Below are 14623 nucleotides of genomic sequence, written 5' to 3' on the forward strand. Positions count from 1 at the left end.
ATAGATTTGGAATTAATTTGCAAAGATGATCACTGATGGGCACTGATAAGATCACCAAGAGAGAAAGAGTATATAGAGAGAAGAGAAGAGGAACCAGGAAAGAACCTTGGGGTACAAATACAGTTAAGGGGCTGGAAATGGTTTATGATCTAGAAAATAAGGATGAGGAGTGATAGGACAAGGAGGAGAGTCAAGGAAGAGTGTCACGAAAACCCAAAGAAGACAGAGGATCCTAGTATCCCAACTGAAATAATGTCTCTTTTTACCCTGAAGAAAGAAGAGATATTCAGGACTCCTGCCCCGGCCTTTGGTGTAATGTAGAAACACAGAATCACACAGAATTTCTGAGGTACAAGATAACTCGGCTGCCAATTAGTACAACCCAGACCCAAAAGGAATAGCCACTATAACAAACCTGGTAAGTAGCCATAAAGACTGTTTTATGAAGACCTCCAATGAGGGAGAATCCACTTCTTCCCCAAAACAACCCATTCATTTTTTCAATATAGCTTCTCTAGCTAACATTCCCAGTTCTTTCAAATAATCCTCATACCACATGAACTCTTATCATCCTGACTTCCCTCTTCTGGACACTCCCTCCAGCTTAACAAGTCCTTCTTAAGCTGCGACATCCAGAACTGAACACAATAATCCAGATGTGGTCTGGTTACTTTTTTTTAAATTATTCGCACTACTGGCTCACATTGAGCTTGTGGTCTGCCTCAAACCCCAGATCTTTTTCAGACATACTACTGATTGTGATTCCTCCATCTTATGTTTGTGAAACTGACTTTTCCTAATCACTGCTCCCATTTTGGATGTCAGCAAATACCTCTTTAGCGATCTGTTTTATAATTTTCCCAAACAAAATGCAAGCTCCCTAGCTAAAAAGTAGCTTGTGGGCTTTGTTTTCTTTCCTCTTGAAAGTTAGGACATTTCTCCTTCTCCTGTCATTTTCCATAATCTCTCAAATATCACTGAAAGGCCTTGCTAATCACATTTAGCAATTCTTTCAATGCCTGAAGACAAAGTTCACTTGGAACAGGTGACCGGAATTCACCAAAAGTACTGGATGCTCTCTCACCGTCTCCTTACTTATCCTGGATATCAATTCCCTGTTAGCCATTTTGGCTCTGCCATTTCCTATACGAAGGTCATTTTCCTTGTCCAAGAAAACAGAAGATAAGAATTGAGCAATTCTGCTATCCTTTTGTGTTACTATTCTATTGAGCCCAAGCAATAGTCCTGTCCTTTCTTCAATCCTCCCCTTTCCTCTAATTTGACTTTCAAACCCTTTTTTGTCGTTATTCTTCACTTTTCTTGTGAGTCTCAGCTCCCAACACTGTTGTGAGAAGCTCTTATATTTGTCCCTTGTTACTTGTCCTTGTTTCCACTTCTGTATATATGTTATATAAAACCTCAGTTGGCTAGTAAAATCCTTGGGCATCCACACTGGTCTCTAGAGAATTCTCATTTTTCTGACTCGATGGAATAGTATCTCTTTGTAGTTTTATAATTTTGTTCTTGAAAGGTTCTTATTCCTTGTAGGCTGATTTCCATGAGTTCATATCTATCCTTCTTGAACCCATTGAAATTTGCTCTCCTAAAGTTCAGGGTGAAGGCCACACTTTGTCTGGCTTTTTATTTCTTTCTCCATCACAAAGTCTAGGAGAGATGGTCATTTCTTTTTAATGTTCCCATCATTTGCATCCTGGCTACCTATTCCTCCCTATTAGTGAGAAGCAGATCCAGTACGGAATATTCCTTTCTTAATTTCTCCATCCTGTAAAGGATGACATTATCACTAAGGCGTGCCAAGGAGATTTTTAGCTGCTTTGCTTCTGGGAGATGGAAAACTCTAACAGCTGTTTGATGACAAAACCACTTGTGATCCCCTCCATTCACCATGCTTCCTCCACTTCTTGTTTCTGAACTTTTTCCCATGAGTGTACCTTTTTAACTACATAATGCTATCTTTCCCCCTTTTACATGTCTTCTTTCTTTTGAAGGAGGTCTATCTTTCTAGAGCCACACACATTTCAGGGACAGATCTCATCCCACCAAGTCTCAGTGATACTCATGAGGTCAAATCTTTTTCCTCGCATTAGGACCTCTAGTTCTTCTTGCCTATTGCCTGGACTTTAGCAACAATAACTAACACTCGTATACTGTTTTAAGGTTTGCAGTGATTTACATACATTATTCCATACAATCCTATAAAGGAGAAGGGCTTATTATCTCCACTTTCCAGATAAGGACGCATTTCAGTGCTGTCACACTGCAGTCACAGGACATACTATTGCCTCCTGCTTTTGATTTTTCCCTTCTGTGACCCTCTGCCACTCTTCTTTTTCCCTCACTGGAGTTACCCTCTATTGTGTCTATGTTGTACATATAGCTAATCAGTTGTCTTCCTCCCGTTCATTTCGTTTAGGGCCCTTTTGACTAGATTGGCAAGTACATTCTTATGAGGCTGTTTGCTGCATTCGGTTTCTAGCCAGCAGCCTGTAGGAGCAATTTAGATTTGAAGATCTTTCCCTCCCATTAACAGGCCACGTGACCTGCTTACATCACAGGAAGCCTAAGTCACATGTGGTGGGAGGAGCTTCCTGACAGGAAAAGGAAGTGATGTCACAGGAAATGCTGAGAGAGAGAGGGCAGTTATGGCTGCCAATGGCCGCCATCATGACAGAGCTGAACAGGCTGACTTAGCTGTACTACGGGCTTGTGTTTGGGGAAGACCCCGGCAGGGGGTCGGATGGCGAGGCTCCAGACTGTGATATGGCGTATGGAGTGTTTTACTGCTCTAACAGACTGGATGAATGGCTTGTGGGATCTGGTGCTCTGGCGTCACTTCTTCTACCTTCTGTGTGGAGAGTCTCTCGTATACTTTGCGATACAGAGCCACAGAGGCATTTTGACAGTCATCATCTATACTGTTATTATCACCTTACTGCTACACAGCCTGTCAGCCCTCCATGCAAAGCCACGGTCCACAAGTCCCAATCTTCACCTTGTGTAACTCTAGGAGCTTATTTCACACCCACGGACCTATTTCCTCCTTTACAAAATGGGGGTTGGGTGAGATGGCCTCCAGTCCCTTCTAGCTCTAGATCTAGGAGACCAGGATACCAGTCTCAGACTCCGCACTTCCCAAGTCAGTTTCTTTTCTCTAAATTCCTTGTCTTCAGCAAACAACAGTGAGGAAAAAGCACTTGGATCTTCAGTTTCTTGCCTAAGATTTTGTAATCTTTAGCAAAGCTTTTAGGGTCCTTTGCACTATCACATGCACCCTCCTGAAGCACCAAAAGGAGAATAAGTTTTTGGAGGTTTTCTTAGTTTTCAGATCTATTCCTTCCTACTGTTGATATCAGGGTGACAAACTGTTCAGCAGCCCTCTGAAGAGGAAGTTATCAACCACCACTTTTCTTCTTCTTCCTCTGACCTTTCCCAGATGATTTCTTCCCTGGTATCATATGAAGTTCTTCTACATCATTCCCTGGGGAGAAGCAGCTGCTTCTTCCTCAGAACAGCTAGTTCCCCTCTTCAGAAAAAGCCTCACATCTGTTTGTCAGCTCTATGTGCACAGCTACCCTTCTTCTCTTCCACATCTAGCTGACATTCTTCCACTCTCCGACTTCCTGACAAGGTGTCAAGCTTCCCTTACTCCATCTTCACATTCACTTTTTTTCCCAGCTTCTGTTTCCTTTAAGAATAGTACATTTTCCCTAACAACGTTGAGTATGAAGATGTGTTCCTTAGGTTTTTTTCACCTTCTCTTTGAGGAAGCTGAGGGGATTAGGACTGCAAGTAATTAATTGTGGGAAATAAACCATACCAACTCTATCTTGCAACTCAATTCTAGAGCTAACTCAGTTCCCTTTCCATTCAATTATGGGTCTAATCTAATTTCTGCCTTGTGAGAAAATTTTGTTCAACTGTGGGAAAAAGCCTTATTATATTGTTTGAATCTAGCCCTGCATGCCTGAGAAAATAGGCCACCCCTACTTGCAGCCTGGACTTAATTTAACTAAGGACCTGGTTTATGCTGACCAGAACCCCAGTCAGATCCAAAGATTGATGCCAGGAGTTTTCTCACAATTGTACATCACAAGCAACCCATATGTCTTCTCCGAAAACTGGTCTTGTACTGATCAATCAATTGTTGTTTCCATGTTACTGTGATTGCTCATAGACACTTGGGAGGGGGGGAACAGGACACCTCCTTTTCTGATTTCAGGGAATTGTACCTGTTCACTCTCTCCCAATTTGGAAAAGTCCTTAATATTTCCTTTAATTAGAAATCAGATTACCTAACATTGTATCCTGGTCAATTGTTACCTTTGAATTAATTGACCTTACTTGATTGTTTTTAATCCATAGAAATCTGCCTTCCTCTGTATTTGGAGTCCAGGCCGAAACCGAGGAGGCCTAGTCCGGCTTTGTTGGGCAATCGCCATGCACTGCGTAATAAATCGACAAGCTCAGAATTTCGAACCTTTGTTTCCTCAGTCATTTCATCTTTCCCTTAGGAAGGCAAGTCTACAGCCTCAGAACACAAATATTAGTCACAATGTCTATGGTTCACAGACCTTAAATTGCTATAAAGAAATATGATTCCGGATAGAATGAGAAAGAACTTAAATAATTATTTTTAAGAAGGTAAAAAAAATGTTTTTTGAGGGGCAGCATGGTGTAGTGGATGGGAGAGCTGGTGCTGAAGCTAGGAAGACCTAGGTTCAAGTCCAGCCTCTGACATGTACTGGCTGTGTGACGCTTGGCAAGATAAGTTATCTCACAACCCCCTAAGACTTAAGTTGAAGAAAAAGTGCCAACCTGCATTGATCAAAGGCACTTACTCACCTAGGAGTTCCTTAAGCCTATGAAATCACAGGTCTAGGTCCTCTCCCAGTACTTATATGAAAGGCTCTATGTTAGGCACTGAGGATAGGACAAAGATGTTTAAGACCCAGAAGCTATGTATAAAAAACTGCCAACTGAGTGGGAAGAAAATGACATGTACACAAACAACTACTAGACTGGCTAAATAAAGTCTCCAGCTGAGGCCTGGAGAATGATATGATTTCAACTAACAGATCTGGGGAGAAGGAAGGTGATGGCATGAGCAAAGACAATGAGGCAGGAGAGTGATAGGGCCTACTTAGGAAAACAGTGGCTAGATTCTAGCCAGTAGGGCACCTGAAGGAAAGTAGCATGAGGGAGGCCAGAAAGGGTGGTTCAGGGGAGACTATGGAGGCCCTTTGTTAACAGGCTAAAAAACATGATTTCATTTGATAGGAAATGGACGGCTTTGAAGGGAACTGAAGGCTTTTGACCACAAGAGATGAGGTGATCAGCTTTATGTATGTGTTAAAAAGTTTAATGTGATAGCACGGTATAAGATAAATGGATCCCTTCAGGTGAGGAGGCCACATCCTCAAGGCAAATTGTGCTGCGGTTTTGGAAAAAAAATGATTTTTTTTCTCTTCCATACTAGCTAACAGCATGATAGACAGGGCATCAAGATGAGAGGGGTGACATTTCTTTGGTCTGGAAATCTCAATATCACATAAAACACCAAATACAAACAAAATTCTCTTAAAGTAGGACTTCCCCAAGGTTTTTGTCCTCTTTCCTTCCCCCACATTCAATTAAAACAGAGGAGAATAGGTATCCCTCTAATTCAGGAAAGGCTATAATAAAAAGCATCAGATCTTCTCTTTAATCTTTTAAGAAAAATATAGATGGAAAAGACCATTGAGGAGATTCTCATTAAGTTTAGTCCTAAATGAATAGTGGTCATCTATTGGGGAAGCTTCTCCCATGCTTCTACACAATAAAAGCATTGGAAAAAACAAAACAAAACCAAACCTACCATTTCCAAAAGAAGGAGCTCTTCTCTTTCTTTTTCCTGATCCAATAAATCTTTTTCATAAAACCTTTTCTGAAACTGTTTAAAGTTTAAAATGAAATTATGAAACATTAATAATGAGTTTACCAAAAATGTTAAATATTCCTTTCAAAGTGAATAGTCTACTTACAGCATCCATAGACATTTCCATTCTGTCCAACTCTAATACAGTCTATTAAAAGAGTTAAAATCCTGGTTATTATTATTATTTTTAATTAATTTATTTATTTTTAGTTTACAGCATTCAGTTCCACAAGCTTTTGATTTTTAAATTTTCTTCCCCTGCCTCCCCTCTCCCCTCTCCCAGATGGTGTGCAATCCGATATAGGGCCTACATATACATTCACATTAAACATATTTTCACATTAGTCATGTTGCAAAGAAGAATTATTTGGTTCTTATTTTTTATTCTAAAACATTAACTCAATTAAATCAGTCAACTATTTCTTAAAAATATATGGGGAGGAAAACTTGAAGAAAAACCCTACGTCACGGTAAACTGGAGCAGAAAACCTTCAGCAGGTCTCCCTAATTCTAAGCTGGGAAATTCTATGAAATCAGCACAGCATATGTTAGTACTAAAACCATTTCATATACTATTAAGCTCTAGGGGAACAATGCAATGGAATTTTGCTGCAAATGATGATGATGAAAATGATGATGACGATGATGACAGTAGCTAGCATGTGTACACTGCTTTAAGGTTTGCAAAGCACTTTGCATGAGTTATCTCATTTGATCCTCACAATAATTCTGTGAGGCAGGTGCTCATTTTACAGATAAGGAAATTATGGCTGGGAGGGGTTAAGTGACTTGCCCAGGGTCACATAGCTAATAAAAGTCAAGTAGGACTAGAACTCGGGTCTTCTTGCCACCATGTCCAACACTCTATCCACTGCACCATTTAGTTCCTTCAACTAAGCCATATCTATCCTTTATCATATTTTCCATAGTACTTTGTGCCTATCCTTTACACTTATTTTGTTCTTTATAAGTGTATTCAGCTTAGCTGATTTCTACAAATTCTCAAGACCAAAACAGTCTGAATTTTAATAAACCAATATAGTGATGATCTTATGGTTACAGCCATGTAAGGCCAACCTGTACTGTGTTCTTTTATCTAAAATATCTTTTTTTCTGCTCTCTTTTACTTTAAAAGTTTATGACAAGCTAATGAGGATACTAAGACAGCGGTGGACTTGACCAGTTCTAAGGCTTTGGTCTAGAAATTTCTTCTTACCATGTCAGAATTATACTTGACTGAAACAAAACATAATAAATCTCACGTTATGAAAGACAAATAGTTTAGCTAGTGCAGAATTCTGCTTCTCACAGTCAGTTGATTAGCATATATTAAGTGCTTACTATGCATCAGGGATTGTGTTAAGCACTGTACACATAAAGAAAGACAAAAACTGGGTCCCTACCCTTCATGAACTCATGCTGTAAAGGGGGAGACAATATGTATTTAACTAGGCAAATACAAGATATACAGAGTAGATGGAAAGTCATCCCAAGGAAAAAGGGCTTAGCAGCTGGAGGGTCTAGAAATGGCCTCCTGAAGAAGGGGGAACTCGAATTGAGTTTTGAAGGAAGCTAAGGAAACCAAAAGGTGGAGGTTGGGAGGCAGAATATTCAGGCATGGGGGACATACAGTACAAAGGTGCTGACACTAGAGATGGAGTGTTGTGATTAAGGAGCTGCAAGTAGGCCAGAAGAGCTGAACTTCAGAGTGCAGGAAGGAGTGAAGTATTAGAAGACTGGAAAAGCAGGAAGAGACCAGGTTATAAAGAGCTTTAAATGCCAGAGGACTTTAATAAGGAACATAAGGATAGAAGGAAGCTTGATGGCTTAAGCAATAAAGAGAGAGCTATTCAGTAGAGTGGTAGAAACAGAAACATACCAGAAGAGGTTGAAGAATGAGGGGTTGGTCAGGAGGGTGGTGCAGAGAACATAGACTATCTTGAGGAAAGTTGAGGGTTCATATTGGATGACTTCGAAGCTTTTAGTAAATAAGAGTGTAAGGAACAGGGGAAGACTTGGTCCTTGCTTGAGGAATACAGTAGGAATAATATCATAAGGCCCTACTCCACATAGACTGAGCTAGTATTCCTTTAAAATGTATTAAAACTATCCTTGAGACTTTACTGGTCCAGAGGTTGAAAGCCTGAACCACTGACATATCTTCCTGGGGTCCTAAGTACACGAGCTAGAAGAGTCAGGAGCTCCTCCTTCAGGCTTCTGAATGGAAGACCAACACAGCTAGCACAGAAACAGGGAAGCTGTACCAAGGGAATCAATGCTGTATTCCTCCTTAAGCTCCTTCCCCTGTTATGGCCAAAGTAGACCTCTTTTCGTTAAATTCATTCCAATTCCATATCTAAAGCACCGCACCAGTCTGAATCAGGTCTGGCCCCTCCTTAACAAAGATAAAAGGCAAAGTTGGTAGCAGCTGTTTTGGAAATAATGGAACCAGTCAATAAACATTTATTAAACACTTACTATGTACCAGGCACTATGCGAAGTGCTGGGGATACAAAGTGGTAATTAACAGTCCTTGCTCTCAAGGAGCTCTGAGTCTAATGGGGAACACAACAAGGAAACAATCTTGTGCAAACAAGCTGACAGGATAAACTATACAGGGAAGGCATTAGGATTAAGGGGGACTGTGAACAGATTCTTGTAGATAGGGGGATTTAAGCTACAAAGGTAAAGTTAATAGGCTTTGGCAACAGATTATATAAGGTGGGGAGTATTAGAGAGAGTGAGGAGTCCAGGATGACATCTTGATTGTGAGCCTAGGTGACTGGGAGAATAGTAGTACCCTCAAAAGTAATAGGAAAGTTAGGAAAAGGGGGAAGGGAAGATTGGGGGGAAGATGATGAGTTCAGTTTTCTAAGTGCTGTGTCAACCAGTTTGAGATGTCTAATAGGCAGCTGGAGATGCAAAACTGGAATTTGGCAGAGAGGTAAAGGTTGGATAAGTGATTTGAGAATCATCAGCAGAGAGATGATAAATGAATCCAAGATCACCAAGTGATTATTTCACTATAGAAGGAGAGGAAAAGAGACCTCAGGAGAGAGTCCCGTGGGACACCCCTGGTTAGCAGGAGTAACCTGGATGAAGAAGCAGCAGCAGAATCTCAGGAGTGTTCAGACTGGTAGCACGAGAGCTCCTTGAGAGCAGGAATGGTCTTATTTGTGTCCTCAGTATTTTGCACATAGTAAGGACTCACAAAATGATTTTTTCACTCACTTGTTCACACATTTTTGTTAGAGCCCTCGCAGCGTCTGGACGCTTACAAGTAGGAACAGAGAAAGGTGGCAGAAGGAGTGATCCTGAGTTGAAGTTCAGTAGCAGAAAGTCAAGTGGGAGGACTGGGGAACCGGCAATCCAAAGAGAGAAGAGAAGGCAACAAAGAAATAGATGACTGTGGTGTCAAGATTGAATAGGGAGGAAAGAGAGATCAGAGCAGGGTTGATAACTAGAAGAAAAGAGGAAGAGTCGAGGGACTGAGGTGAAAGGAATAAGGGACAGGAAGAGGTCACAGGACAAGAGACTGTGGGAAAAAGGGAGATTTTCAGATTTCAGGATTTTGGATATGGAGAAGCTTTAAGGCATGATGCCCTCTTTGACGTCATTCTTCAGATCAGGATCATTCATGGAATATCTTCAACGAATCTTTGCTAACCCATTTTGTGGTCATCACCCAAAAGTTTTAATAAATCTTTGTTAAACCTGTTTGTATTTTTGGCTTATACAATCTCTTGGAGATAACAAATGTTTTCATTGCAGGACCTAACTGCCACATCTACACAGACGCTCCTAGATAATTCTGTAGCCGTTTGCCATCATGAGCATCTGCAATAAGCTGAGATTAGACATTCTGGTGCTAGTAAAAATTGTTTTAAAGTTCCTATTTAGGTACACATAGAGCTGCTTGAAAGTTTTATAGTTATTTTAAAAGAATTTACATTTCAATGAATTAAAATTATATAAATCAAAAATAAATCAAGTGTGGTCAAGTCAACTGTTTTCAAAAAGACTAAATTTTGAACCAAGGGAGAAAAGATATACTGAGAGAATGGTATAAGAACTTGCAGTTTACTGACAATCCTTAAAAAAGGTTCCCACAGTTTGGAGGATTCCATTATTACATGCCTTAAGGACTGTCAACATTGTTTAAGAGGCAATTTCCTCTGTTATTGCAGTGAGGAAGAACAGTTTTTCCCTGCTCTAACTCCAACATAAGTATCAGTCAATAAACTTAAAACAACATACCATGCAAATGAATTCTAAGAAATCAACTATATCTCTTTTTATATTCCAAATCAAATTCACAAAAATAAGCTTGCTATGACCTTGTAAAATCATTAATTATAAATATTCAAGTGATTCATAATTATTTGAAGCTTAAATTAAATTATGCTCTACCACATCTCCTTCTCTTCCTGTACATGCCATTAAGAGAATTCATACATACAACACATACAAAAACAGGAAGGAGTGTGGCACAATGGAATGGGAGTAAAGTGACCTGGGTCTAGTTGCGTGGCTCTGTCGCTAACTAAGGTGTATACTTTGGCTGGTCATCTAACCATTTTCGGCTTCAATTTCTTTATTTGTAAAATGACAGGGTGGCCTAGATCTTTAAGGACCTTTCCAGATATAATGTTCTATAAAATATATGCCAATTTCACAGACAAAGGCTTTTGCTCACTTGAATTAAATAATGTTTTATTCTGAAGTCTTAGTCAGCTATGTCCACCCACCAAGTCAGTTTATATCAAGAAATTTGAATTCCCTTAGATCACATGCAAAAAGAACTACATATGCTCATGTAGGATATTTTCCAATTCCTATTCTTAAAATAAAGGATTTAGATGAGTTTTCTAACCCCAAGAGCCAGAATAGGGAAGTAATGATCATCATTATTTTACCTTCCTGAGAGGTCTGGTGCCCTGGAGATAAAGTCAGGAACTCGTGGGTTCAAATCCTTCTTCCAACACACCCTGTCTCTGTGACCCTGGGAAGTCACAAAACCTCTATTCTCTGGGCAACTCTCAGACCCTGTCATGGCCCCAGCTTACTGAAACAGTCATAAACATAACTTTGTGAGGATTATACTTACTCGTTTTACAATAGCCAGCACATCCTTATCTTTTTCTTGACAGAGGAGTTTTCTTACACACAATTCTAACTGCTGAAGTAAATGTTTGTCCGCAGGAATCTTGAGAGTAGATTTCACTTTGGGCAAAAGGTAGCAGAGTTTCATTCTACAGAAAACAGGAATAGCACTTAAGTTCTGGTGCATAGCGATTCCTGATTCTAATAAAAAATAACTATAAACTGGTTTGCTTAAAGAATTCTCATGGATATCTTAAACAAAATGAGGTTTAAAATTTCTCTGATTTCCTCTGTAATTCCTTTTGGCACATTTTCATATAAAGCAGCCAGACTGCCAACTTTTTTCTGACAAAGGTATGAAAATGTCAGTGCTTTTAGAGTTGCTTGAAGTTTATATTAACCATATTTAAAAGAGATGCAAAAATCACAAAAAGACAGTGCTGCCAGCATACGAAAGCCCCTTTACTCTTGGCAAGAGGACACAGTTGGGCCAAATCTCTCTACTGTCATTCTTCAGAAATCTAAAAACCTAGTGAGGAACACTGGGCACAAAGCCTACAAATTCAACTGAACAAGCTTTTACATAGGAAGAAAGTAAATATCTATTAGAATGTATGAGTATGAAATGCCTTTTAACCATTGCTACCTCTGAATAAATATTAAGAAATAATATACTGGAACAGCTAGGTGGCACAGTGGATACAGCATCAGCCCTGGAGTTTGGAAGACTTGAGTTTAAATCTGGCCTCAGACACTCACTAGCTGTGTGACCTTGGGCAAATCACACTGCCTCTAAAGAAAAAATAAGAATGTAAGAAGCAATACACTGATTTTAAAATATGTTTGCGTTCACCTTACTTTATCTATCCTTCCTATTTTCAGGCATGTTCCATTGAAGCCTCAACACTTTCTAATAGAATGTGGCAAGGCAACTGAATGTAAGAAAATATAAGAAATGCAACTTCAGAGCAGGCCCCTTCACCTGTTTTGTACCACAAATGAGGTAGAAAAACTTGACAGGCATCAACCACACGCTTTTGAAGCAGCAGTCTTTCTTCTCTACAGCTTCAGTAGACAGACCACAACAGGACAGAGGGCTATAACTGCATCAAACTTAACCTCTTTCTGCTGCCACTCAGGTGAACCAAAGGGGCAAGAAAAAGCTATGTGTCCAGCTTGGACAAACTGCTATCTTTGCTATTGGCCTGCAAATTTTGGGCAGTGTCAGAAGAATACGTTTCCAAATCCTAATGACACTAACCAGTTAAGACCAATAGTGATTTCAGAACACAACAAATTCTCCCCTTAGTGTAGAAGAAGACTTACTTGGCAACCAACTTAAGAGATGCCTAGGAAATTGATTTATCATACAATATTTCACTGGATTGGTGCCATACCTCACATTTGCTACTGGGTCATGTGTCAACTCAAGAGCAGGTAGAAAGAAATATTTGCAGAAAAATGATTTGGAAAAGAGCTCGATAATAAATTCGCAGGTGTCCAAAAACCGAAGTCTATACCAGTAGCTTTTTCCTTGGCCCAATTCTGAAAAAGAAAAAGAAAAAAATTGTGATGAATTCAATTTTCTGTTTTCATTATCATATCCTAAATGGAACCTCATGGGACCTAGAGGAAAGTAATGCAAATAAATTCAGAGAGTTTTAATCATACCCATGGTGGTTCAATGAATAGAGTGATGGATCTAGAGACAGGAAAACCTGACTTCAAATGCAGCTTCAGAAACTTACTAGCTCTGTGACCCTGGGCAAGTCACTTAACCTGTTTGCCTCAGTATTTTCATCTGTAAAATGAGGATAAAAATAGAATCTACCTCCAATGATTATTGTGAAGACAAAATCAGATAATATTTTTAAATGCTTTGTAAACCTTAAAGAGCTATATAAATGATAGCTACTATTATTATTTGGATAATATTATTTTAATTTACTTGAATTACAAAATTTTGTAATTGTAGGAAAATTATAATTTGTAGGCAAATATTAAAGCTAGACTGTAAATAAATAACTTAGGTATTACATCCTTAGTTTACAAGTCCTAAATAAATCTATAAATAAATCAAATGAAATAATTTATGAATGAAATGAAAGTGTTTTGACAGTACAAAATCCTATAAAAACATAAAAGACCTTATAAATTCTTATAAAAATATGAACAAAAAATATTTTAAATAAATCAGTTCAAAATTTAAGTGACATAATTTTTGCCTCTAAAAAAGCATCAAAATAAAACCATTAAGTATTTAATACTATATATTAAGTACTTAAATCAAAGTTGAATATCCTTTGAAAATAAATTTAAGAGATTGTCACTGATTACATCAAATAGATAAACTCACCAAAGAAATCCGAATTATATTTAGCACAATTTTGTGTATTCTAATTTGAAGAGCATGAGCATGGCAGAGGATATGGAGAACCAGCCTAAGTACCAGGAAGATCTATCTGACACATATGAGCTAGGCAACCCTGGGCAAGTCACTCAACCTCTCAATTGGCCAAGCCAGAGTGTCAAGCATGCCCACCTACTCCCACCTCTCCACAGGTCACCGCCAGCCTACAACACTCTCTAAGGGGGCCAAAGCAGATTAAAAAGTAATTGGTAAGTGCTTAACAAGAGAAATAAAATACAATAAAACACCTAATACTACATTTTAAAACTAAGTTGGTGTGTGGCCCACAGGGAGCCGTATATAGATAGTTTTGAGAGTTGGACACTGGTGCTCTAGGCAACTTGCCAAAGCTATGAGGTTGCAGAGAAGGTGCTAACCTGAACTGGGAAGGGGAGCTTACTATAGCAAGGAAACCACAGGCCCAGCCTCTATCTCTATTATACTTTGAAAACTGGCAAAGCTGATCTCAGGGGTCATCTAGTCCCCTCCCCCCTTATTTTAGAGATGAAAGGTTCAGTGATGTTAAGTCACTGGCTGTCCAAGGTCACACAGATGACAATATTTGAAGGCAGGGCCTCTGACTCCAAATATAGCACTTTCCCCCTACCACATTAAGGTTCTATTATCCACAAAATTTGATGAATCCAAAATCTTTTTTCCTTTCATTCTGAACAACAGAGTATTCAATGAATATTTTAAATCTTAATTAAGAATGGATGTTGGATTGTGTTTTAAGTGAGGAAAAACAATAAGCAAATTTATAATTAGGCATAGCAGAAAGGCCAGACTGAGTCAAGAAGATGAATTCTAGTTCCAGCTCTGCTACTAAGTAGCAATATATATATATATATATATATATATATATATATATATATATACACACACACACACACACACATATACATACACACATATATACATATATACATATATTTATGTACATGTAAAGCATTTAAACTTTGTGAGCTTCCATTTTCTTATCCATAAATACGGGGGTTAAGCCATCTCTAATTTTCTTCTCAGTTCTCAAACTTGGTTCTGTTGCATTTCTGGGGTTAGTCTCTTCCACTGTCAGAGTTACATTTAAATATTTCAATGGCTCTGCGACCTCACTGATATTGGCGAGGTGATAGTGGGTAGAGCACTGGGCCTGGGGTCAGGAAGATTCATCTTCC

The 14623-nt window shown here is 39.0% G+C and overlaps 1 protein-coding gene across 2 annotated transcripts in view; it reads right to left on the bottom strand.

Moving 5' to 3' along the window:
• The window catches only part of PPP4R4 (protein phosphatase 4 regulatory subunit 4), a 129734-nt gene that overhangs the window by 16665 nt on the left and 98446 nt on the right, over positions 1-14623 (bottom strand). For both annotated transcript variants that reach the window (XM_036737104.1, XM_036737103.1), the window contains exons 16-19: positions 12436-12583; positions 11043-11187; positions 6042-6083; positions 5876-5950 (exon numbers count right to left, since the gene is read on the bottom strand). In XM_036737104.1, coding sequence (XP_036592999.1) covers positions 5876-5950; positions 6042-6083; positions 11043-11187; positions 12436-12583 — 410 coding nt within the window. The remainder of the gene's footprint in view (positions 1-5875; positions 5951-6041; positions 6084-11042; positions 11188-12435; positions 12584-14623) is intronic.

This window comes from Trichosurus vulpecula, chromosome 8, assembly GCF_011100635.1.
Source record: "Trichosurus vulpecula isolate mTriVul1 chromosome 8, mTriVul1.pri, whole genome shotgun sequence".
In the NCBI taxonomy this organism is placed as follows: Eukaryota; Metazoa; Chordata; class Mammalia; order Diprotodontia; family Phalangeridae; genus Trichosurus; species Trichosurus vulpecula.